Genomic DNA, 27,135 nt, shown 5'->3' with positions numbered 1-27,135 from the left:
GAATATGAAATGATAAAAACCTTTCATTACAAATATATTGCAAGAAAACGAACCCACTGTTTCATCTTGACCCACTTACCTGTATGCATCTATGGGTTAAGAATTTCCTTTTACACACATAATAGTACTGCATCCACCTCCATGTCTCATGTAAAACAGTTTCTGGTTGATTGTGGACAGTATTGTACACTTTGTGTGGACATCAGACAGGAAGCTGAAAAACATTATTTAACATGGGCGTCAATGGGAAATTGTGGCATCACCAGTTTCAGTATTTTTCAATACTTTCCACCACTTGGATTTCTTAAGATTTTGATATGTTATGAAGGACATATCCATGAGACTAGGACAGTTGAAAGAGTTTCTGTTGCAATTTGTCTGAGGTCATATTGTATAATGCCTGTACTAATATATCTAGATTTCGGGCGGAGAAGCGGCGAAAACAAGCAAAGCCAGCGTCCTCTCTCGACCGGCATTTTTCGAAAACTGAAAAGTCTAGATGTTACCGTTAACATCTAGACTAAATGTTAACGTTACCATGTCGACGACGACCTCCACCCATTCCTTCCACTGTCTTCTCCCTCACTTCACCTTCTGTCTTGTTTAACCACCACCTATCAACCACCACCTGTCTCCTTGCTTCAGTACAGTACGTGTTGCAGTGGAGGCTAGTGGAGGTAGAGATCGGAGGACGGGCTCACGCATTTGATGCCGTTGCATCAGTCCGTTCCATGCATTACAATGAGCCTGTTCTCTGATTTTCACTTCCACCAGTCACTTCCACCAGCCTGCTACACTAACAAAGGTCTAACATAGGTCTTCACAGGCTCTTTATGGTTGCATTCTTGGGAACTGCTCGTGAAGGAGATTATAGGCATACTGAAACCAGAAGAAGAATTATGTCTCTCTCTCTATCTATCTATCTATCTATCTACAGTATCTATCTATATATCTGTCTATCTATCTATCTATCTATCTATCTATCTATCTATCTATCTATCTATCTATCTATCTATCTATCTATCTATCTATCTATCTATCTATCCATCTACCTATCTATCGGTCGGTCTGACAGTTGGTCAGTCGATCTACCTACCTCCCTCCCTACCTATCTATATATCTATCTATCTGTCTATCTATCTGAGAAGGCTGGTGGAGGCAGAAATCCGAGGACGGTTTATTGGAATGCATGGAATGCATTTTTTATACCATTCCTTCTTCCATTCCATCTCTTACAATGTCAAAGTCCTTCGATTTCTACCTCTACCAGCCTCCATTGCCATCTATCTATCTTTCTACCCCCCCTTCCTCTTCCTCTCTCCTTTCTTCCACCCTTCTCTCCCTCCACCCGTCTCTGAACCTGGTGTGTGAGTGTGTGTGTGTGTGTGTGTGATGTCTTTCTCAGTGCTGCTGTGCCCACGTGTGTGGATGTCCCTGGAGAACGGGCGGGTGTCAGAGTGGCCCCCGGGCCCCCCGGTGGAGGGCACCGTGGTCCAGTACTCCTGCCTGCCCGGCTTCATCCTGATGGGGCGGAACACCACCCACTGTAACAAGCTGGGCAAGTGGGACTCCCCCAAACCTGTCTGCCACTGTGAGTACAATCTCAAGGAGCCAAACCAGTTACTTAACAACAGCCGTGCCTATTTTACTAATAGACCCCCTTTTTAGAATGTAAATCTGCTATTTACACACAGAGATCACTAGAGGGCGCTTCTTTTTTTTAGCCTGCCTCCTACACAGAAAAACTGCAAAACAGCTTTATACTATCTTATCCTGAAGTGATTTTGAAAATGTAAGGATACTGGGTGGTAGAACGCACATATCTAGGAAAAGTCATGAAAGGAGGGTCCTGACATTTTTTAGAGTGCAAAGATAGAAAAAAAGAATTCCTCACAGGGGTCACCGACCTTTGGCATGACCCCTCACGGCTCTTCTAGTGTTAAATGTGACAGCAGCTCTGTAAAAGCGGGAAACAAATCGGCAACCAATCAAAACGTTCAGACTTTTATTCTGAAAAATTTAAATACATTTAAATGTTGTTGGAAAATCAATGACACACTCGCAAACACAATTTTAAAAAATTTCATAAAAGTCTGAACAATTTGATTGGTGGCCGACTTATTCCCGGTTTCACCAGCTGTCATAATTAATTCAGTTTAAAAAAAAAACACACACACTGCATGCACACAAATCTTACACAAGGTTATTTGTCATGTGTACTGGTATAAGCATTATTGCATGTATGTAAGCTGTACCTGTCATGTCTGGTATGTGAGATTCCGGTTTTTTTTCAGGAAGTTTATTTGGTAAGTTCATGTAGTAATGCGCCATTCATGAGCACTCGGAACTAGGAAACTCAAATGTCAGACTTGGAAACTTGTTGTGCAAAGATGACACTTCGAGAGTCACTCAGAGAGTATCAGAAACAACAAATAGGCAGCTTTCATTCAAGTAACTTTAGTTAAGTTCAGAGTTTCCGAGATCACATGAACCCAGCATACGTGTGTGGTCGGGCAGAACTTGTTGAAGGTGTAATGTAATACAGTGAGGTAGTGTACTGTCATGAACACAGTTCAGCATGGGTTGAGGAGGAGGTAATAATCCAATTGTTTTCTCTCCTTCTCTCACCATGTGTCTGTTTGAAGATGACAGGAATTACACAGGTAAGACCATGTTCCCTCACGCATTTCTGTCTTTGTTGATTTTAATAGTGATTTGGGAATCACTGTACTCTGGTGTTGACTGGTGTTATATTGGATCGCATACAGTGGGGGAAATAAGTATTCAACACAGCAACATTTTTAAATTCAACATATTTCCATCGCAGCTATTTGCATGAAATTTACATTTGAAGTGATAAGTGACATAAAACTACATTAGTTACATAAAACTACATAGCTAAAGAAAGTATAACACTCCAATCCATAAAAAAAAAGTTATGTGTAATAAAGGAGAATGGCACAGGAAAGAAGTATTGAACACGCTAACTGAAATTATAGTGAATACTGGGTGGAGAAGCCTTTGTTTCCAATGACAGCTTCAAGACGCTTCCTGAACGAAAAAGCTAATCTCTCACAGTGATCAGGTGGAATTTTGGCCCATTCTTCAACACAGACAGTCTTTAAATCTTGTAGATTCCGGCGGCCCGCTAGTGAATCTTGATCTTCAGTTCCTTCCACAAATGTTCTATTGGATTTAAGTCTGGCGGTTGGCTATGCCAGTCCAACACCTTTATTTTCTTCCTACCAATTGTGCGTCTCCTTTAGTATGTTTTGTTTAGTTTTCCTGCTGGAAGATCCACCCACGTCTCATCCTCATCATCCTGGTGGATGGCAACAGATTCTTCTCAAGAATTTCCCGGTTGATGGCTCCATTCATCTTTCCTTTAATAATTTGTGACACGGTCTGGTGAAAAGGTCCACATGCCGGCAATTCTCAAGTCGCACAAATTACAAAAAAGCTTCTTTAAATATATATATATATATATATATATATATAATTATTATTATATAACAAACAACAGTTTTAGGATCACTAAATTGGATTCACTGTCTCGTCTGCCGTCCTGCTTTGTAAGCTACTGGGTTAGTGATACATGGCTTGTAAACAAACGTACGTTTTAGGACGTGTTCAAAAGCAAGGACTGTGTGATCGTCTAATTATGTGTAGCTAATTATGTGTTTTTAGCATGTTGATGTTCTATCAGCATGTTGCGATGTGCTAAACATGCAGTTAGATGTTCATAGCGATGTTCTTTCTTAGTGGCTACTATCTACCAACGCAATGGTAGCAAATGCATCTGTTTTGATTCAAAGCGATTTTGGTATTTGGTTTGAGGTGAACCAACATTCAAATAAGCATATCTTCTTCAACTATTTTCATGACCCATCATTTGAAAGCTGACAATATGCATTTTCATAATCTGTAAAAAAACTGATAAATGACCTTGCATAACTTGGGTGACTTTTTCACTAAACCATTTCACATTTGGATTTCACCGGTACCATGTAAAGAGAAACAGCCCCATGTCATGATGCTTCCACCTCCAAACTTTTTAGGATCATATGCAGAGCCTCATATTATTGCAGAAAAGTTGGATTTTTGTCTCGTCTGACCAGACTACGTTCTTCCAGTGATCTACAGGCTTCTCTCAAATGTTCTGTAGAAAACTTCAAACAAGCTTCAACATGACCTTTCTTCTAGGCTGCTTCCAGGTCTTTCTGGAGCTCTGCTTGAGTGGTCCTTGGCTCTTGGTCTACTCTTCTGACTAACTTTCTCACTGCCCGGTCAGAAATCTTGCGAGGAGTTCCTGTGCGTGGCCGGTTGATGGTCGAGTGATGTTCCTTCCACTTGCGGATAATAGCTCCAATGGTGCTTTTTGGAACATTTAGGAGTTGAGAAATCCGGTAGCCAGTGCCATTACTATGCTGCTCAACAATCTTGTTCCGAAGGTCTTGGGAGAACATCATGAGATGTTTCTTGCAGGAAGGCGTGGTGACAAATGATTTGTTGCATTCAGAGGTGGGAGTCCTTTTTTCAAAGAGTGGGAGTACTTACCCACCAACATGCACTAACCCAGCTGATTCTAATTGGCACAGGTAGGAGAACTCAATAGTGGCATAAGCTGGTTTAGTGCTTTTATACTTTTTTCCTCTGTCATTACACTTTATTGCACATAGCTTTTTTATGGATTGGAATGTTACAATTTCTTTAGCTGGGTTGTTTTATTGAGTTAATATCAATGTGTGGTCTAAATGGAAATATGTTTAATAAAAAAATGGTTGATGTGTTGAATACTTTTTTCCCCACTGTATCTATACATTTTCTTTGACCTCATGGGGGCAGTGTTCCATTAATTGTGTTTCTGTCATGATAATTAGATTAGATTGTATTCAACTTTATTGTCATTGCAGAGTACAAGTACTAGACAATAAAATGCAGTTCAGCATCTAACCAGAAGTGCAAATAGTGATATAAGAACATGATATAAACACACAACAATGATAGTGATAGGTACAGTAAGGCATGTACGGTGGTTTAGAGGTATATATAGTTATGAGCTATGTACAGTTAGGGTAGTTTATGTACAATATGTAATGTGCAGATGTATAAAAGAGGCTATATCAAAGAGGTATGTGCAATGTGCAATATACAGTAAAAAGCAATAAAAGGTAGTATTGTAAACATCAGTAGTGCAAAGGTTAAAGAGTGACCACATTGACCAAGGATGTGCAACCAGCAGTCATGCAAAGGCTAAATTGGATTGTTCACAGTGATATAACAATATATATATATATAATATATAATATATATATAATATAATATATATATAATATAATATATATAATAAGGTAGCATAATTTCATTCATGGTTAGACTGAACACACATGACAAACTCAAGTGTATTTACTTTATGGCATGGCTGTGTTGAAATGGAAAACTCTGCCTCTGGGGGGTGACATTGGATTAATTTCTTATTGTGTGATTAGAGTGTATTTGTCATGTTTAAACACAGGGGGCAGTATAACAAGCAGCTCATAAGGACTGGTCACTGAGCCCATAATAAACCTGTACTTACCAGGCAACATACAGTGAATCAAATTTTCCTTGTGTGCCTCTCCAACATAAGCAATGACTAATGAATGAGGGCAGGCTATGTTTTGCCCACAAACTCTCTAAAGATATCTGTTATTTTTTGTTTGAAAGTGTTGTTATAAAGAGAATCAGGAGACATCCATGCATGAATATGACACTTCGGTGCTGGTTTCCTTGCCTCTAGTTCGTTCCTAACCTTGACCTTGGCAGGGGTGTGAAGTAGTACTCTCGTGCGACCACTTGGTGGCAGTATTGAACACACAATCTCAGATGCCGGTCATTATTGAAGCGCTGGATGGCAGTGTGGCGTCAGGAACAATACAAATAATCTGTTACGTCTGTCTATGGAAAAAAATGTATATGCTGTAACAAATAAGATCTACTTTATGCACTGTGTCTGATATGTCTGGTGCTGCCATTAAGTGTCTGGTGATTACGTTGTTTTACATGGCTAAACTGGCTCTATTCATAGCTTTCATGTGACGTCACAGCATAGTGGAAACGCCCACCTGACGGGCAAAAGGCACTTTTTGCGGGCAAAACCCACGGGCAAAACCCACTTTTTGCGGGTTAATAACTTTGATTTCCCGTGGGTTAGGAAAATAATTCCAACGTGTCCGGAAAGAGGAGGAGCCAGGGAATCCAAAAGTTTTTGAATGGAGTCGATCCTCCACTCCTATCACAGTGGACACAGCGGATTAGCGAATTAGCGGTAGAACTCCCGAACGCCCGGTTGATCGAGTTTCGTATTAAAAGTATATGTTCTCGGGGTGTCAGCGCGGTGTGTAAGGGCTCAAAATGACCGTATACTGATGGTGAATTTAGAGAAATTAAAACTGTGTTTGTAGCACCTCCATAGCCGGTGTTATTCACGGTCAAAGCCGGTCAAGGAGGCACCCTTTGCGGCTTAATAACTTTGATTCTCCGGGGGTTACGGTAACAATTCCAACGTGTTCGGAAAGAGGAGAAACCAGGGAATCGAAAAGTTTTTGAATGGAGTCGATCCTCCACTCCTATCACCGTGGACACAGCAATGAGCGAATTCCCGGGTAGAAATATCCCCTCGACCCGCTGTCAGCGGGAGTTCCGTCCAGCAGCGGTAGAACTCCCGAACGCCCGGTTGATCGAGTTTCGTATTAAACGTATATGTATACAACAACCTGTAGCGAATACCCTGGCAATCTAACAATTATATTAGAGTGTATAATGCATAAACTGGGCATAGTCATGGTCTTTGCTTGGCTGGCTGGTTGGCTGCATTAACCTGTTGTTGTTACTTGTATGTTCATTACGTTACTTCAAATGAATGCCCCCTAAGTCAAATCCATCAACTGAAGATAACTCGTGAGTTTAGAATGAGAAGGTTCTATCTCCGTTTAGAATGATAAGGTTCTATCTCCGTTTAGAATGATAAGGTTCTATCTCTGTTTAGAATTATAAGGTTCTATCTCCGTTTAGAATGAGAAGGTTCTATCTCCGTTTAGAATGATAAGGTTCTATCTCCGTTTAGAATGATAAGGTTCTATCTCCGTTTAGGGTAGTTCAGAGATATTGAGCGTCAAAGTGTTGACATTCCATTATGTTTTGTGAGATGGAACCTTTGTATTTTATTAACCGTTTGCGTCCACTCGCCATGTTGCTATGATACTTTTTGCCCGTCAGGTTGGTGGTTGCTAGGGAAGAAACCACGTGACTGAAAGCTATGAATACAGGGCATGTAAGCGGTGATGTTCTAGAATCGTTCCAGAGTGTTCCACAGCGGTGTCTGTGTTTATGCTGCACTTCCAGGATTATCCCCCAGTGTTTGCTGAATTGATAAATGGCAGTGTCAATGTCACAATATGCCAGTGACGTCTGCATGCAGCTAATGCTCATGGGATGGGGTAGATGAGAGAGAGAGAGAGAGAGAGAGAGAGAGAGAGAGAGAGAGAGAGAGAGAGAGAGAGAGGGAGAGAGAAAGAGTGAGAGAGGGAGAGAGAGAGAGAGAGAGAGGGGGGGTACCTATTAGATGGGTTCGATGAAAAGGAGAGGGGGGGGGGGTGCAGAGGGGAAGAGTGAAAGGAGTAGACAGGAGAGAGGGAGAGGGGTAGACAGGAGAGAGGGAGAGGGGTAGACAGGAGAGAGGTGGGGAGAGAGATAGTGCGAGTCGGTAAATAAAGTGGCGGTGTAATACAGAGGAAAGAAATTGAGAGTGAGAGAGAAAGACGGGATAGGGAAAGCAGGACAGCGACCGGGGACCGAGGGAGATGGAGAATGAGGGAGAGATTTATGTCCTCCATCTCCTTAGCAAATGGCGTTCCGTGGTTGTTTTGACCCAACAGAGGGAATGGTCTCTCCAGTTCGATTACATTCTCTCAAGCCCCACCTGTGTCCAACTGCACTCTGGGTAGATGGTGACTCTGGGGACACAGTGTCTTCACCGCCTCTTACATATTCTTGATGTCTGCTAGACAACAGACACAGTGTGTGTTGCAGTGTTTATCCGCATTTCCAACTGCTGTATTCCCACTACGAATGTCCCCGTTATTTAGTGCTCAAGCGAAACATGCCAAGCACAGTACTTACAGTATTGGTGGAGGCTGGCGGAGGTAGAAATCAGGAGGACAGGGTTCATTGTAATGCATGAAACATGGAATGAGGAGTGGTATCAAAACGCGTTGATCCTGACCTCCTACACACTGTATATTCTATATGTTCTGACTGGTAGCATGCTACTCTGTTATTCTCTATGTTTCTAATATCCTTTGAAAGCTTTTCAAGTACTAACAACATGTGGACTCTGTCCTACATCTTCTTTACAGCCTATGGTATTGACTGAATACATTTCATTTAAAACCCATCGGTCAGAGAGGTCAACATGCAAATAAGCCATGAGAATAGGCAGGTAAACAACCAACAGGATCAATGATAGGCCGTTACTCAGCACGGGATGGCATTGTGTCTCGATACTGAGGGAGGCCATTAGGTCCTGCAGCAACAACAGCATAACGACAATGACACTCCTCGAAAAAACCCTTGAAAATAATATAAGTAATAAAAAATAATTTTCATACCTCCCCCCGGCCCCCTCACCCCCACCCCCCTCCCCTACCCACCCAGTATCTCTGTTTGCAAATGTATTGTAGCGAAGAAGAAGAAGAAGTAATTAGACACAGAATTGGTCACGCCTCGACTCAGAGAATAAAACATGGAATAATATTAGATTGTGAGCTCCCTCTCTCCACGGGCTCAGGCTTTGGTGATGTTGTATTGTGTGGAGGTTGTTAAGTAGGAGGGGACATTAAGCCAGGATTTATTGGTGGTTTCAGTGGGAGTTCCAGAGCCTGAGCGTGGGTCTCCTGCAGGTAGCACCAGGCATACCAGACTTTTAATTAAGACGTAGCTCACTGTGGGGGTTTCTTGATTTCCATCTGTCACAGCGAGACTTCACCTCCTACCTACAGAACACCCGACAGGGGAAAGGTTAGCTCAGTGGCACCGTGGGACTGTGTGTGTGTGTGTGTGTGTGTGTGTGCCTGCCTGCATGGGTGTGTGTGTGCATGCATGCATGAGTGTGTGTGTGTGTGTGTGTGTGTGTGTGTGTGTGTGCAAGCATGCGTGCACATGTGCCTGCGTGGGTGCGTGCATGTGTGTGTGTGTGTGTGTGTGTGTGAGGGGATGAAGGTGTGGATCCAGGTGGTGGTGGGCTATGTATATGTGTGTGTGTGTGTGTGTGTGTGTGTGTGTGTGTGTGTGTGTGTGTGAGGGGATGACGGTGTGGATCCAGGTGGTGGTGGGCTATGTATGTGTGTGTGCATGCGGAAGTACATCATGTACATTTAGATGCTAGAGTGTGTGTGTGTTTCTTTGTGTACGTGTGTGTGTGTGTGTGTGAGCGTGTGTGTGTGTGTGTGTGTGTGTGAGCGTGTGTGTGTGTGTGTGTGTCAGTACAATGTTCATCTGTGTGGGAAGATTGCCTAGGTGGGGGAGGAGCAGCGTCCCTGTGTGTGTACTATGGGAGTGTTTGTCTAAGCGAGTCGATGTGTGTGTGGGTAGCTTCCCTTGTGGGAGAGGGAACGTCTCCCTCAAGATGAAAACACCACACACACCGTCTATTTCTACGACATAGAAGCTTCCTTCCCCCCACGATGACACTGATACACTCTTCTTCTGGGGACCCCATACTGCTTGTAACTGAATCTGTAATAAAATAAAAAGAATGAGTGTACGAGAGAGAGAGAGAGAGGGAGAGAGAGAGAGAGAGAGAGGGAGGGAGGGAGGGAGAGAGGGAGACGGGGAGAGAGGGAGAGAGAGAGAGAGAGAAAGAGAGAGAGAGCGAGAGGGAGAGAGAGGGAGAGAGAGAGAGACAGGCGAGAAAGAGAGAGAAAGAGAGAGAGAGAGAGAGGCGAGAAAGAGAGAGAGAGAGAGAGAGAGATAACGATAACGCTAACGAGACAGAGGGGGGTGTGAATGCTAAGTACGGCGAATGAGGCGTGTGCCGTAAACGTGGCGCAACGTCCTGGATGAGAGAGTTTCCCCTTCATGAATAATGAATGTGGCTTTGTGATACGTTAGTGATAAAGACAGTAGAGGACAAAGGTCAAGGGAAGCACTTGCAGGAGTCCACAGTGCCGGGGAAACGAAGAGAGAACTCTATTCATCTCTGGCATCAATCAGTTGGACACCCAGCAACACCCACTTCTATCTTTATACCCCCGAGCACATCTGGCGGAGACACCTTGGCCACCTCCCATTGTCCCCGTTAATGCCTTCCAACACATCTGTCACTACGGGGCCTACAACGCCGCCGTGCTAACAGTCATGGTCAAGATGTGCTTCATGACCTCATCGCTCCCATCTGTTTACAGCTACTACTAACATGTGTTGTGTTTCTGTGTGAGTGTGTGTGTGAGTGTGTGTGTGTGTGTGTGTGTGTGTGTGTGAGAGAGTGTGAGTCTCTCTCTGTGTGTGTGTGTGTGTGTGTGTCTGTGTCTGTGTGTGTTTCTCTCTATGAGTATGTGTGTGTGTGCGTGCGTGTGTCTCTGTGTGTGTATGTGTGAGCATGTGTAAGCAGACAAACAGTAGACCTGATCTAACCCACCCTTGTACCTGTCCCAGCTCCAGCCACCGCCACACCGCCACTGCCTCACGTCCCAAAGTCATGCCCTCACGAGCCCGTTGAGGACAGGACAGGGCCCTGGCATCTCCTCGGCCTCACTAGCTTGTCTAATGCATGTCTAATGCGACGGCGTATTGGTTTGTTACCCTGACACTGAGGCCGATATTAATGCTGTGATTTATCGGTCTGTCTGGTGCCTCTCCCATCCTCATCTTGCCGGGACTTTGCCGTGTCAGTCCAGGTTAAGTGGCTCGCCTTAGGGTAGAGAGAGGTACGATCCTTGCTGCATTTCAATGTTGCAGCTGAGGCCCGCGTGCGAGAGAGGTTTCAGATTGAGTATACGTCGTTGCTGCGGGAGGGAGGGAGAGAGGGAAGGAGCCGATGCTACTGTAGTGTTAAATGGGATCAAGAGTGATCGCTGTGTGCAGCATGGGCTAAGAGGACGCACATCCTCTGTGGTGTCGGGCGAATGCATATTTATGATCCATTTATGTTGATACAGTTACCCCCGCAGTGGATGTATTTTATTCGTAAGTCTCCAGCATAAGTCATCATCCGAGGAACGGTTTTTCAAGCGTGGCTCTTCTCTAATACGTATTTAGACTTGTGAGTCTCGCGAATGAACTACCGCGAACTTCAACAAGGCAAAAAAAAACTGCAACCCAAAGCTTATCCACTTCATTCTTTTTTTTATTATTCCTATAAAAAAGGATTCATAGAGGACATCAATCGGTAGAACTTGGCACATGTCTGCTATTCCTCCATGGCTGCCATTCATATGAACAATGGTGTATCACCAGTGGCGTGCTGAAACAATAAAATAAGCGCTCCAGTGACAATACAATCATAAGAGATGCACCATAAATATGAGGAATGCAGGAGCCAAAAATAGCAGAAGCAGGTTCAACTCCGCTCACAGACAGCCTGGCAGATTAGAGTGTGTTTTATGGACACACTGCAGATCACATTAACATTATTACATTGAGCGGGAATGAGCAGAGAGAAAGAAAGAAAGAGAGGGGGGGTGGGGGGACGAGGGAGGGGAGTGGAGATGGAAGGGGTGAGAGAGAGTATGAGACAGAGGGTATGGAGAGATTGAGAGAGTGCAATGACATGGGGGAGCGAGAGATTGAGAGAGTGAGAGAGAGAGAAAAAAAAGGGAATGAGGAGATATAGAGGTGAAAGAGGAGGAGGAGATGTAGAGGAGGAGGAGGTATGAGGAGGTAGTCCAGAGTGGTCAGGGTCCAAGTGGTCAGATGGTGGTCAGGAACCAGAGTGGTCAGATGGTGGTCAGGGTCCAGAGTGGTCAGATGGTGGTCAGGGTCCAGAGTGGTCAGATGGTGGTCAGGGTCCAGTGTGGTCAGGGTTCAGAGTGGTCAGATGGCGGTCAGGGTTCAGAGTGGTCAGATGGCGGTCAGGGTTCAGAGTGGTCAGATGGTGGTCAGGGTTCAGAGTGGTCAGATAGCGGTCAGGGTTCAGAGTGGTCAGATGGCGGTCAGGATCCAGAGTGGTCAGATGGTGGTCAGGATCCAGAGTGGTCAGATGGTGGTCAGGGTCCAGAGTGGTCAGATGTTGGTCAGGATCCAGAGTGGTCAGATGGTGGTCAGGGTCCAGAGTGGTCAGATGGTGGTCAGGGTCCAGAGTGGTCATGGTCCAGAGTGGTCAGATGGTGGTCAGGGTCCAGAGTGGTCATGGTCCAGAGTGGTCAGGGTTCAGAGTGGTCGATGGCGGTCAGGGTCCCAAGTGGCTGGAGAACAGACAATGATCCGCATGGCTGATCTCCAGACTGTCATTACATAAACCACATCTCCAGACTGTCATTACATAAAACCACAGGACCAAAATACTGGAGGCTGAAAACAAGAGCCAGAGGTTAAAGGTTCAGGAAATGATGAGGAGTGGATGAGGAGGGGATGAGAAGTGAGGGAGCGTGGGTGGGGGGGGGGTTGGGGGGATGGAGTGAGCGAGCGTGTGTGTGTGTGGGGGGGGGTGGAGGGGATGGAGTGATAGAAAACCTAGAAGATGGGTTAAAAGAGGGGAAGAGAGGGAGTGGAGAGGAGATTACAGACAGGAGCCGTGGTGGAGAAGAGGAACGGAAGTACGGATGTAGGAGGAGTCGAGGAGGATGTTAGGGACGGAAGCGATGTGTCAGATGGAAGTGGAGGGACTGAGGGGATGGGGGGGGATGGAAGGATGGAGGGATGGGATGTGAGAATGAACAGCGACGGGGGTTAAGAGGCAACGGAGTTGAGGAGGATTTAGAGGGACAGACGGTTTAAACAGCAGGTGTGTTATTAGGCTGCGGCCGCTCATATTTCACACTCCAATTCGACGGCGGAGGAGGAGGAGGAGGGGACGTGGGGGAAGCAGCTTATGATTCACAATTCCGCCGGTGACGGCTTCTCCTTTTGCCCCCTGTTATTGTCTGAGCTGCAACAACAACACTATCCTTTTAATACCTGTCCGACCGCCGCTGAGCACTGGGCTGGCTGACTAGATTTCATATCGCGCTCCTTTTTATTCCCTTTCCTCCTATTCCCTTTTTTTTTTTTTTTACCCAAATGCAACTCAACGCTCTGTTTACTAGTGGGAGCAGTGTGGGGGTGGGGGTGGGTGGGTGGGTGGGGGCTGGGAGGGAGTGGTGCTGATGTCATTTGTGGTCCCCAAATGTAGGAACAAATGCAATTGGATGTCAAATGGAGCAAACGTGTCTGGAGACTGTATTCTTTGGTGGGAGTGATAAAAGTATCAACTCCGGTGATGAAATGAGAAGGCTGCGTTTAGATGAAGGGATTCTGTTACTGATGCGCGTAGGGAGGAGTGGGTGGGCGGGTGGGCGGGTGGGTGGGCGGGTGGGTGGGTGGGTGCTTGGTGGGGCATAGGCTTCAAATGAAATGAGGCTTTATTTGTTTGTTTGATTATGTTTTTTTCCTCCAACACAGTTTCTCTCTCCCCCTTTCTTCTCCCCCACACCCCTCCTCCTCCATTCAGGACATTATTTACTTTGTAAAAATGAGCCTTGTTTCTTTTGTGGCAGGGTTTTGTTGTTTCAAGTGAAATTTCAACAAACATTTTAGCAGGCAACATAAGGATAAGGTTGTGGAAGATTTTCGATCTCTCTCTCTCTCTCACCATCATGCCTGTGGTGATTTGGCAGCCTGGGGAGCCAATCACGAGACCCTGCAGTGACCTGGCAACCTCAGCAGCCAATCGCGCTGCCCCTCTGTGACCTGGCAACCCACACAGCCAATCATACCTCCCTGTGGAGTGAACTCCCTCCCCCAAAAGATGCCCATGGTGTCATTCAGCAGCGTAATGCAGGTGTCAGAGAGATGCTCTGGCTTCCAGATGGGTTGTTTTTTCTTTTCCTTTCACTCAGATGGTGTGATGATGATAATGAAGCTGGCGGTGTGCCTCTGTCAGGCTGTCCGTTGGTGTTTGGCCAAAGGAGCGTTGACCTTAAACAGGTCAGGATTAGACACTTTCCTTCTACAAGGCGGTGGAGTTGGCGCCATATTACAAAATTACAATTGGTTATTTATTATTATTATTATTATTATTGTTATTATTATTATTAGTGATTAATTAGTAAATAAATGTGGTTGTGAGTTGTATTGGTTGTACAACCGGCTCTGAGAGAACACTGTGGTCTATAGTTTGTGTAGTTTGTCTCCTGGTACAGGATGTTCCTGTTTCATCTCTGCTTCCCTCTGAGCTGGAGATTTATTTTAGAACGACCCGCAAGGCTTCCTTTTGAGCCAGAAACACAGATTCCATGAATATCAGATGGGGCCTGGAGGTCCGGTAGTCCTATCAGGCCCATCACACAACCAGTGCCTCTGTCAGCCCAAACCCATCCCCCCCCAATCCCCCACAGCCCCCCCCCCCCAGCCCAAACCCATCCCCCACAGCCCCCTCAGCCCAAACCTCCCCCACCTCCAACGCCCAGTACAGAACATTAGACTTCCACTGTTCAGCAACGGCCGCATCACACTCAGACAGACAGACACTCAGACAGACAGACAGACAGACAGACAGACAGACAGACAGACAGAGAACCTAATTCTGTGCAGCTCTGAGTGGCTGTGGCTCAGGAGGTAGAGCTGGCGTCTAACGATCGCAAGGTCGGCGGTTCGGCGGTTCGATCCCCGGCTGGCCACGTGTCTAGGTGTCCTTGGGCAAGACACCGAACCCCAAATTGCTCCCAATGAGCGGGCCGGTGCCTTACAGGGTAGCTTGCCGCCATTAGTGTGTGAATGTGTGTGTGTATGTGTGTGTGTGTGTGTGTGTGTGAATGTGTGAATGAGAGGCCACCGTAAAGCGCTTTGGAATAAGGCGCTATATAATATAAGTCGGTCCATTTACCATTTACCATTATGACCATTGAACAGATGCACATCCAAGCTTACACGTAGGATCAGGGGCACTGATCAGGAAAGGGGGAAAAAGCAATCCTGCCACTTTGCTGGGAAGGCAGTGTTTGAAGGCAACACAATTCTGTAATTAAAGTTTAATCTTAATTCAACTCCCCCAGGCACAATAATGCTTGTTAAATAGCCGCGGCGCTGGCGTTCGCACTGTGAGTGGTTTCATATGTACCCCTCCGCTAAGTGGAGACTGGATGGCTAATGAGAGATTAACCAGCGTTGGAAGCTCCAGTGAAGGGGAGATGTACCCTGTAGGTGTACTGTAGCAGTCACTCTCCTTATCTGGGCACGCCGTGTGTGTGTGCGTGGGTGGGTGGGTGGGGGGAGGTGAGTGGGTGTGTGTGTGTGTGTACTTGTGTGTGTGTCATGCGTGTGCCTGATTGTGTGTGGTGTGTTTGTGTGTGCCTGTCTGTGTATGTGTGTGCCTCTATGTGTATGTGTGTGTGTGTGTGTGTGTCATGCGTGTGCCTGATTGTGTGTGGTGTGTTTGTGTGTGCCTGTCTGTTTATATGTATGTGTGTGTGTGTGTGTGTGCATGCGTGTGCGCACGTGCGTGTGTGTGTGTGTGTGCGTGCATGCGCACGTGTGTGTGTGTGTGTGTGTGTACAGCACAGATATGGATTTGGCTCTAGGGGTGTGTTTGATCTCTCAGCGTGAGTGTGTCTCCTCCTGATTTGTCGGGAGTGGTTCCAAGGGCCTCTTCCTTCCGCCTCACGCCGTGTGTGTCCTGTCCGCCTTCCCAAACACAAACTAACTGCTGACGAGGTGGTTTTCGTTTTCCACGGGAGTTTTGGGTTTTTCCACAAGAAGGGGACCGACAGACAGAGTCACTGACCAGTGTGTACGGTGACCTGCACTGCGCTCTGGCTGTCAAAAGAGCTCTCACTCCATCGCTCTCCAGCCATGCCTGACGCTGACGTGCTGTCTCTGGGGAGGGAGGGGACGTGCATACAGATGCCGGTGCCACGCAACTGACCCTGACGGGGATTCGTTTTTTTCTCTCGGACAGACAAGGCCAACGGGGGTATTTCGTCGTCGGTCGGTTGCTCGGTTCGCTTGCAAATACAAACAATAACAAGAGTCAACCTAGTTAGCATTCCGGTCCGATCGAATTAAAACGCATCTACATGTATTTCAAATCAGCGAATCTATTACAAGCGGAGGCATGAATTAATCATCACAACGCCGACCCACTAATGAGGAAAAGAGTGGACACTGCTGGCTGCTAAGAGACTGTAACTAAGGCCTATTTCCAGATGGGTCACACACACACACACACACACACACACACACACACACACACAGCAAGAGGGCTGGGGGAAAGGGCGCCGCCCCTGTGGCGTGAATACGCATCACATGTCTTGGTGTAGAGGATAGCTCTAGGCACAGCAGAAGATAAATGGTGCACGAGAGGAAGAGATGGTCGCGTGTCATGTATGATATACTATATATATGGAAGCACTGCCTCGGGGCCTTAAAGTGCGAAATATAGAAATATGAGAACTCAGAGAGAGAGAGAGAGAGAGAGAGAGAGAGAGAGAGAGAGAGAGAGAGAGAGAGAGAGAGAGAGAGAGAGAGAGAGAGACAGGGACACAGAGTGAGAGAGACAGAGAGAGAGAGAGAGAGAGACAGAGAGACAGAGACACAGAGTGAGAGAGACAGAGAGAGAGACAGAGAAAGAGAGAGAGAGACACAGAGTGAGAGAGACAAAGAGAGAGAGACAAAGAGAGAGAGACAGAGAGAGAGAGAGAGAGTCGGAGAGAGAGTCAGAGAGAGAGAGAGAGAGAGATTAACCACCACTGCAGCTCTTTTACCCAGGAATTTTCATCTTAAGCGGTCCACTTGCAACAACACTCCCTCCTGCTATTCAAAACGCTCTTCCTTCCACACGCTCAAAACAGATCAGAACACAAACGGGTTCCGCTCTGGTTTTTCTCCGATGTCTTTGACAATACAATTAGTATTCATTTGCATTCACTCAGATCTAGACGTGTACAAGTGGTTGGGTGTCATCCTATCTCCCGTTTCCACAGGAGTGGGGACTTATTACAGAACGAGCTGTAGCTGAGGGATGACTACTGCGAGTGGGAGGCTGAGACGCCTGCCTTTCCGAGCAGTAAGAGCCATGGATAATCCTAGAGAGATAGGGAGACAGATAGGGATGGAGGCAACGAGGACTATACACACCAACCCACTAGAGAAAACAAAAGAGAGAGAGAGAGAGAGTCAAGTGGAGTGCTGATGTGTCTAAAAAGGAAGAAAATGGAAACAAAATGGATGTAGCACTTTAAACAGATAGGCATCACGGTGGACAGCGAGACTGAAGGAAAATACTGAATGATGTCTGGGCTCCTGCAAATGGGGAGAAAGAGAACAGAGGATGAGGAAGAAAGGAATAAAGAGTGAGAAAGAGAAGAAAGGGATCAATGTCAGTGTGCCGATCCATTATTAAAGACACAGACACAGACACACACACACACACACACACACACACACACACACACAGACACGCACCCTCACACTCGCACACAGAGAGAGAGAGAGATTGGGATTGGGTTTTGGTGTGACTGGAAGATGGAGGTAGAGAGAGTAATGATGAAACCATGTAGGAGTGTGTGGGTGGGACACAAAGAATGATTCATTATAAAATATATATAATATATATATATACATACAGTATATACATATATAAAACTGTGATTGAGATATATATATATATATTTATATATACAGTATATGTATATATCAATCACAGTTGTTAACTGATTGACATGCAAAAACAACTAGAGTTAATCAAAAAGAAAAAGCTTTATTCGGTTGGGTGATTATTTTTGAAAGAAACTGATACAAAGACAGAAAGGGAAAGTGTTTTGAAATGGAGAAGGACAGGAAAAAAAGAAAATCCATGGTCTACTTTGATAATTACTTTACATGTATAATTAAAATATTTCATCTAAGCTGGAGATGCAGTAGAGCTGAAAGAGAGAAAAGCTGTTGTTAATGTTGGAAGAAACAGACTGTGTAGTTGGCTGAAGAAAAGGGAGGGAGCAGAGATAAATGAGAAAGGCTGTGTTAAGGGATTGCAAATTCAAAGTGGTTTGTGAAACAGCCCTCCCCCCACCTCTCTCTTCTCCTCTCTAAACCTGGCACACTCTATTTCTCTCTCTCTCTCTCTCACACACACACACACACACACACACACACTGCCGCTGCTGCAGTCAACGACCAATATAATGCACAGACCTGTTCGCTTAACATTTCTTCCACCGTTTCTTTTGTTCTTTTTTTGCTGAGTGCTTTACGGATTATGGCAACGACAAGACGAATCTCTTCATATGCTTACCTGCCGTTTTGAATTCCATCGTTTAAATGCCGTCTTGACATTGAGTCTCATTAGTATAGACACGAGAGGAGCAGGCAACGATAGATAGACAACTGTGGCATGTTCATGTATTGCGGTGATCCTACACATCTAACGTGCGTTTTAATTACCTCATAGCGCAGCATCCTCGGGTAGAGCCATGAGTATGTAGGGGTTGGATAGCAAAAGTCAAGATTGTTTAAAAACGACCACGATTAGACAGCAACCGACTGTTGGATGTATTGTTATTTCTCTCTAAATCATCTCTACTATTTCATGAAGGGGGAGAGAGGGGGTATTTCTTCCCTCCCCCTTTCTCTCTTCCCTTATAATCTCTGTCTTTCCTCATTATTCGTTTCCGTAAATCAATGATATTAATGTTGGAATAATATTTGCAGCCGCACTCAGGATTAACGCGACAGCTTCAGGACGCTGGACAGCAAAAACTCCGATCCCAAATTTGACTGGAAATATTAACTTACGACACGTTTCCTCGTTACTGTTGTTATCTAGCGAGTCCAATTAACGGATTCCAACCTGCATTCATGGTTAATTGGCCATATCTGTCTCTTTTCATTTCTACCTAACTTCTTCTCATCCGTTTATTGTGACAGCTAGAGGATCGGTCGACCTGTGAATTGTATCCAAACTCGCTTTACAAACTGTAGCTTTGTCTGTTGTATTGTCGTGGGACCAACACGTGTTGAACACGCGTTGTCCGATAACCTACAATAATTTCACAAAGACAGAACTTAGTAAAGAGTTTAACAATTGCGCAGGCTGTGAACAGCTGCATTTCATTACAGACAAAAGTAAATTGAGGATCCCGCATTATTTTTTTTAATTTTTTTTTAAACATACAGACTAGATATTGATAGAAAACGCGAGTTTTCTGAAAGTGGTAGGTGCTCCTGGAAATCGGCTGGATCCATAACAAAGACACACTTTACAAACTTGTGCAACAACAATAGAGAATTAGGTCATTGGAGGAGTATCACAACTATTAATCTGCAGCAAGTGTCTTCCACCATGGGGGTCTCCCGTCAAGGTCTACCCGGGGGTCGACGCTCCGTTGTAGGCCAAACTCTGATCTTCGCAACCCTGACTCTCCTCCTGTCTTGGTCCTGCCCGGCTCTAGGCAAGAAGAAGCTCTACATCGGCGCTCTCTTCCCTATGAGTGGTGGGTGGCCCGGCGGGCAAGCATGCCTCCCTTCCACTCAAATGGCCCTCGATTTAGTGAACAAGAGGACGGATATACTGCCGGACTACGAGCTGGAGCTGATACACTACGACAGCATGGTGAGTAACCACAAATTGCACAGATTTTTTTTTTGCTTGTACATCAAGTTACAAACACATCCTCTCACGTGGTTTATGGCTTTTTAAATATAAATAATTAATCTGAAATGTTAGTAGTAGAAGAAGTAGTAGAAGAAACATGTTATTTTGAATGGCTTGCTTTACTGCAACTTTGTTTCGCATACATTTGCATTATATGAATAACAAGCTGGTGTATCTATGTCATGCCATAGTTAGGATAATAAGGTGTCCGCTGTGAATTACTTTTAATCGCTCACTTATTCTAATCGGCTAATTCTAATCAAAGGCTGATCTTAAAGTGAAGTTGGCCTAAGGATATAGGATGTATCAAAGGATATAGGCCTACAAGACATCAAATGAACAAAATGCATTACAGTGTAGGCCTATGATAACATTCTAGTTGAATAGAGGGCATATTTCAGGGATGTGTTGCAGGAGTATTGACATTGACATCATAATATTCTCCCATGAGTGTTGTCTAGTCACCTCATAAACTCCCTTACTCTTCCATTTTCGCTCACTCTGTCCATTTCCTCTAACACATCCCTCATGATGTCTCATCTCTAAAGTGTAGACAATTTGGATTTGTTTTTTTGTTTTTCTCTCTCTCTCTCTCTCTCTCTCTCTCTCTCTCTCTCTCTCTCTCTCTCACTTTCTCTGTTTCTTACTCCGCCTCTTCCCACCTGCGTCCCCCCGTCCTCCCCAACACGAAAAATGACAACACAACACAGACTCATAGTCTGTAAATAGTTAAATGCACTGTGACTGGTTGGTGTTGCTAAGAGCATTGCTCTGATTGGTTGAAACTGCTCTGCACTGGAACCCTACTTCAAAAGACGGGGGGGGGGGGGGGGGGGAGGGTTTGAGGGGGGGAGGTTTAGGGTGGGGGGGGGCATGTAGGGGTTGGCATGACAACAGTAACCAAGACGATTGCATTTCAAACTAAAAACATAACTACAGAGTTCCCTCAAAGAAGTGTGAAAGATCATGCACTAACTACCAATGCGATACACAGGGACAGACGGATGGCTAGATGATGTAAGACTGTCAGTGCGGGGAAAGTCCTATCGAGTGTGGCGTAGCCAAATGTAAGAAGTGCTCCTGGTCGGAGCAGTCATCGATCATAGGCACTTACACACGCCCACAGTGTCAGACAGTCTATCTGAGGAGTGCCCTGCCCTGCCCTGTCCCTGTCCAGGGCGGCTGCAGGATGAGGAGTCGACCCTTGCGGACCGGAGTAAATACGCTCTGATGGATCTCCCGCTGATTGCGATTCAGGACCACAGACAGCCTCACTGAACGAGAAAACGCCTGTGTCATCAAGAGGCAAACGAAGCAGACAATCTCCCGCAAGTAGATGTAGTTATTCCCCAAACCTGGCCACGGACCTTCAGAAAAGCTCATTAAATATCTGTCCAGGCCCTACGTTCATTAAAGTTGAAGACACAATCCGAAGTGGTGGAAAGCTGGAGGGGGATGGGGGGCATCTCATCTGAATGCATTAGACCTTGCAGTGATTTCCCCCGAGTGCCAGGGTTAGATCAATGTGTCACTCGGCCTCACATAGGCCTTTCCCTCCGGATTAGTGTCAGTTTTGTTTACACACCGATGTATTTGATTCGGGACCGGAGAGGGCACAAATATCTATAACCCCCATTACTGCCTAAACTCGTCAGATATGGCGGTGAGAGGCTACAGAAACAGATTAAGCCCTTTTATTTCTTGCTGTAAAATGGATGGGTTTAACCTCCAAAGTAGCCTTCACGTAGTAACCTTCATCACAGCATTCGGACAGCAGCACGTAAACAGTGTTTTGTTTTATTGACGGATTGGCTTTTCAGTTTCTACCCATTTTCAAACAAATGATGTTTGGGAAAATCAACACGATCTTGTAGGCTCATTTATAATTTGTGTTCGTCTGGTCATATGACTAATGCAATGTTTATGCCACACCGTTCTAAAGAAATGTTTTCAGTGCAGCACAGTAATCAAGGCCGGCGGTAGCTATGGGCAGGGGGGGGCTCAGCCCCCCCCCCCCCCCCCCCAAACGTGCGTCTTGCCCACCCGATCAAAAGTTGAGCCATTTTTCTTCTCCAGAATTGTTGATATTCCTGGGGCGTGTTCTCATCTCATATGTGACACAGTCTAGTGTTTTGGTCCACATGTCGGCAACCAATCAAAGTGTTCAGACTTTCATTTTGAAACACGGAAACACATAACACAAACTCACTAGTCAAGCCAAAATACTGCAATGCAATGGATTTGGTGAGTAATCTCCACTGCTACATAGTCAACTATAACACTACTTTACATTGTTAGCAGGCTCGCAAAACAAGCTGTCTTAGTCGACTAGCGAGTGTGTCATTGATTTTCAACAACGCGGAAATGTCTACACATTTTTCGAAAGGAAAGTCTGAACATTAAATCGGATGCGGACATGTGGACCAAAAAACTAGACAGTGTCATATTTGTATTTACTGTAGGTCCATATACTATGTCTATTGATTTAGCGCTGCCCATAGCCACCGCCGGCCTTGCTAACGCTACCCCCTCCTAACACCCCCTCCCCATCGGTGTTGGTTCTGGCACCGGGTCTGACAGTAATCATCATACTATAAATACCACAGCCTTCACACTGCTTGACATTCCTCTCAGGAGTTCTCAGAACTCTTCACATTTTGGTGGGTCAGTCACAATTGTGAGACTCAATGACTGAATTTAGTGCACTGCATATCGTAGTGCCCATACCTCACTCTGTCCTCCGCCAATATGTCATCCGCACAGACCTGGCACGCAACAATACTAAACAGCGAAAGTAGGTCTAAAATACCTACATAGTTGGTGCTGCCAATTTATTTTTTTCTGTTGTTGTGCTCGGTCGATTTGCCGCGGCAGGGCCCAGCTGCATAGTTCATGGAACGGAAAGCTTTCGCGCGGCTTCCCCAGGGTGTCGGGGAGCGAGAGCAGGCAGGAACGGAGCTTCAGAGGGGGTTACAAATTCTGCTGACGCCCCTCCCTATAGAGTCTGGGGAGCATGCCTCAGCAGCAGCAGCTCGCCAGCCACCAACACTGTAACCCCATTCATAGAAAGAGTCGGCCCACGCACCTGAACCGACGACGATTGCAACCGGGCTAGCTCCCCCAGGAGGGCTTTTGCGTATAAACGAGCGTTGCTAACGTGCCAAATGGAACCCGCCGTGGTGGAGGAGTCATCAGCTGAACTCATTTCTGTTCCCTTAATTGGGGAACATTCCCTTAAATGTCGCATAATTGTGTCTTTCACGTGAAATCGATTTAACTTCGACATGGGAGGGTTTTTCCAACTGGAAGCGATCTCTTAGATGTAGAGGATTGAGCTCTCTCACGTAATTAAAATGTGCAGGATTATAACCTGCACAAAGGTAACATTGATTACATTAAATGCTGAGAAATCTATTGCCTCAGGGCAACGCTAAATGGATTACTTTGCAGGATTGCGCAAATAAAACGAAATCATGTTCCACGTACACCTGTAAAGTGTAAACAATTTGGAGTTGTGTCTCTCTCTCTCTCTCTCTCTCTCTCTCTCTCTCTCTCTCTCTCTCTCTCTCTCTCTCTCTCTTTCTCTGTCTTTCTCTTTCTCGCTCTTCTGTCATAACTGCTCAAGCGGTTCCAACAATGTGCCTTCACTCCCTCAACCAAATAATCACTTTCTCCCATACCATTATCATTTAAATTACGTATAGATTTTTCCTTGACTGTAAGTTGAGCAGGAAAATGAAAAAAAAAAGACTATTTGTTAGCTTGGATTAAAGACAAGGAGACATGCTGGGTGGGTAAATGTTTTTCCTGCATTCAAAACATTTTTTCCAGAGGACAAATCCGTGTGTCCTTGGAACGTGTCTCACCTGCCTGAGCCGTTGTTTATTTGTGTTGTTGTGTGCAAACTAGTGTGAAATGAATCGCTGACTCCCTCACTCTGGCACAGTATGGTTTACCATACAAATAGCACTTGTATGCTTTTTAATGCGTTTCTGCAGTGTTGTGTATGTAATCAGTCTATCCCCCCCCCCCCCCCCCTCCTTCTCTCCCTCCATCTCTCACTCCCGCTACCCTTTTGCTTTTATACTCAATCCCTCTCGCTCTCTTTCTCTCCCCCTCTCCCCCTCTCCCACCCTCCCACTCGACATATTTCCCCCTCTATCCTTCCATTCGCACTCATTATCTTTCTCTCCCTCCCCTCCTGACCCCCCATTTCTGTTGTCCCCAGTGTGATCCAGGTGAAGCTACCAAGCTGCTGTACGACCTTCTCTACACGGAGCCCATTAAGATTGTTCTAATGCCCGGCTGCAGCTCTGTGTCCACGCTGGTGGCCGAGGCGGCGCGCATGTGGAACCTCATAGTGGTGCGTGCCTCTCTGTCTGTCTTTCTGTCTGTCTGTCTGTCTGTCTGTCTGTCTCTCTGTCTCTCTGTCTGTCTCTCTGTCTGCCTGCCTGTCTGTCTGTCTGTCTCTCTGTCTGTCTGCCTCTCTGTCTGTCTGCCTCTCTGTCTGTCTTTCTGTCTGTCTGTCTGTCTGCCTGTCTGTCTGTATGTCTGCCTGTCTGTCTGTCTGTCTGTCTGCCTCTCTGTCTGTCTTTCTGTCTGTCTGTCTGTCTGTCTGTCTGTCTGTCTCTCTGTCTGTCTGCCTGTCTGTCTGTCTGTCTGTCTGTCTGTCTGTCTGCCTGCCTGCCTGTCTGTCAGCCTGCCTGTCTGTCTGCCTCTCTGTCTGTCTGTCTGCCTGTCTGCCTGTCTGTCTGCCTGCCTGCCTGCCTGCCTGCCTGCCTGCCTGCCTGCCTGCCTGCCTGCCTGCCTGTATGTCTTCCTGTCTGTCTGTCTGTCTGTCTGTCTGCCTCTCTGTCTGTCTGTCTGTCTGTCTGTGTGTACTCTACTGCCACATCAGACTTGGATCAATCATTCAGATGTGATTTATACCGTAGAGGATGAGACCTGAAGTATTTATGCCAGGGGTTACGTCACACACAACTCCCTCACGGCTTTAAAGTGGTCTTAAAGTGATACCACCCCATATATATAGGAGTCTTTTTCATTCTTTTTCTGGATATAAACAAAGTGAGTATAGAAACCATGAGAACTCGTGGCAGAGAAGCAGGCGGTGTGTCTGGTGAGTGAAAGTGAGTCTGAGCCCCCAGGGAGCCCGGCCATGCTTGAGTGCATCCCTCAGTGAGCCTGCCACCTGACAGGGTAGCAGACACCTCTGATCCACTTGGCAGGGGAGAGTCAACGTGAAGGGAAAGCGGTTCAAGGCCCTCTGAGCTTACACACCTTGAATGTCAAACAGAAGAGGAGAGCAAGTGTCTGAAGGAGAGCAGTCAGAAAGATAGCACAGTCTCATTACCATTTCCTTTGGTTCATTTCATTTCGGAAAATTGTTGAATATCATTTTTGCCTCTGATACTTGGGAGACAAGCTTTGCATTTTTAGAATCCTCTCCTCGCAATGTTTAAATAGTGTATTGTGATACGGACCTGAAACAAACTGAGCAATTAGGATGGTTCTGTTGCTCTACATGGTTACTTTTACAATGAATATCCGTATGGCAGACAAGACATTTACTGCATTTATGTCGTTCCTGTTTTGGGAGGCTGGTATCGTAAAGAGCACTTTAACCGAAAAAGAAAAAAACTTTGCGGACATCCATTCCTTCATTTTTCATGTACAGTGCTATTTCTGTATCTTAAAAAGCTTTTTCTCCAGTCCTCTTTCTCTCCAGTCCCCACACAAGGGTTTTGATTTGACCCATATTCCTCTGCAGTGTCATTGTTGACTCCATAATGCACATACTGCAGTTGATCAATGCAAACGGTTAATGTGCTACCTAACCTAATTTAGTGTGATTTGGCTAGGGGATATCGGACCAAACAGCATGCCGCGTTAACTTAATTATGTTAATGTCATTGTCTTCTTCTGTCTCTTTCTTTATATTCTACCACTTCTTTTCTCTCATCCTCCTCCTCTTCCCTTCTCTTATATATTCTTTTCCTCAGCCTTCTTCTTCATTTTACTCTCTCTTCTCTTTCCTCATTTTGTTCTTCTTTTCTTCTCCCTCTTTATCTCGGCACATCAGACTCTTCATGATGACACCTAATGTAGCAGACTTCATGTCGCTGCAAATATAATTACTTCCTCGCGCTCCGAGCTCACGCGAGTCTCGTATTGTGTTGCCAACACACGTGACTGTCTCCTAAATACCCGACGGAGGACAGCTTCACACCACCCAAAAGCTAACAATTCGACGGTGCGGGTGGGTGGGGGCATTTAAACTGAGGAGTGAGTTTACCATCTCAGATGACACTAACACTCTCTCCCCCCTCCCCTCTCCCCCTCCCCTCTCCCCAGTTGTCCTACGGCTCCAGTTCTCCAGCTCTCTCCAACCGCCAGCGTTTCCCCACGTTCTTCCGCACGCACCCGTCAGCCACGCTCCACAACCCCACGCGTGTGCAGCTCTTCCAGAAGTGGAAGTGGACCAAGATCGCTACAATCCAGCAAACAACGGAGGTCTTCACTTCAGTAAGCTCCTCGCCTTGCCTGTACATCCCCCTTCCTTAATAAGAAAATACACAAGCGCAATGAACGAACCTGATGAGAGATGAAATTGATTCTCAAATGTCATTTCCACTTCAACCCAGTCAGCAGACTATGGGCCAGATTTGGTCTTGGCTCAGTTCTGGAAACAGCAAGTAGTGGGCCGGGCCTGGTCCAAATGTTGGGGGGGGGGGGCAGTTACAGGGAACTTTGCTCTTGGGTCAGGTCTAGTAAGAGGAAGGTGGTCCCTTATTTCTTCCTGTAGTTGCTGGGCAACCTTTAGTCTGAGTCTGGTGGACCAATACTGGATAAGAGTTAGCATTATGCTCATGGGCCAGCTCTGAGAAGTGACATCTGGCCATGATAACCTTCTATTGTTACCAGGCCACTTGTGGTCTAAATATGGATCACTGGGTGACAGTTGGAACGTTGCTATTGGGCCAGCTCTGGTACTGTATGTGGTGTAAGTGGTGTACGGCTCTAATAATTTCCCATTGGTACTACTATTGGTGCACATTAAAGCCTGGCCCACACACAGTTCAGATCGTGACAGTTGGTCTAAGAATTTAGAAGTATGGAATAAAATAAAAAAACAGAAGGGATCTGAGATTCCTAACTGAAATCTGCAGTTTGTCAGTTGTATGCAGACTTTAGCAGTTGGATAGCTTGCCACAGTCAAAATGATCAACACCAGTGAACAGAGGAGTAGAGTTCCATAAATGCTCTGTGTGTTTAGAAATACACAGACCGTAGATTCTACACATCTCATTCTA

General features: G+C 45.8%; 1 protein-coding gene across 2 annotated transcripts in view; it reads left to right on the top strand.

The window, feature by feature from the left end:
• The window catches only part of gabbr1b (gamma-aminobutyric acid (GABA) B receptor, 1b), a gene marked incomplete at both ends in the record, with an annotated part of 65,448 nt that overhangs the window by 11,406 nt on the left and 26,907 nt on the right, over positions 1–27,135 (top strand). The window contains 5 exons of one of the 2 annotated variants that reach the window (XM_080527821.1): positions 1,406–1,591; positions 2,646–2,663; positions 19,620–19,780; positions 24,051–24,185; positions 26,177–26,347. In XM_080527821.1, coding sequence (XP_080383947.1) covers positions 1,406–1,591; positions 2,646–2,663; positions 19,620–19,780; positions 24,051–24,185; positions 26,177–26,347 — 671 coding nt within the window. Of the gene's footprint in view, positions 1–1,405; positions 1,637–2,645; positions 2,664–19,619; positions 19,781–24,050; positions 24,186–26,176; positions 26,348–27,135 lie in introns of both variants that reach the window. The other variant, XM_080527822.1, reaches the window with a different exon arrangement.

This window comes from Nansenia antarctica (genome assembly GCF_963989245.1).
Source record: "Nansenia antarctica genome assembly, chromosome: 3".
NCBI lineage: Eukaryota > Metazoa > Chordata > Actinopteri > Argentiniformes > Microstomatidae > Nansenia > Nansenia antarctica.
This window is presented reverse-complemented; position numbering and strand designations above follow the sequence as displayed.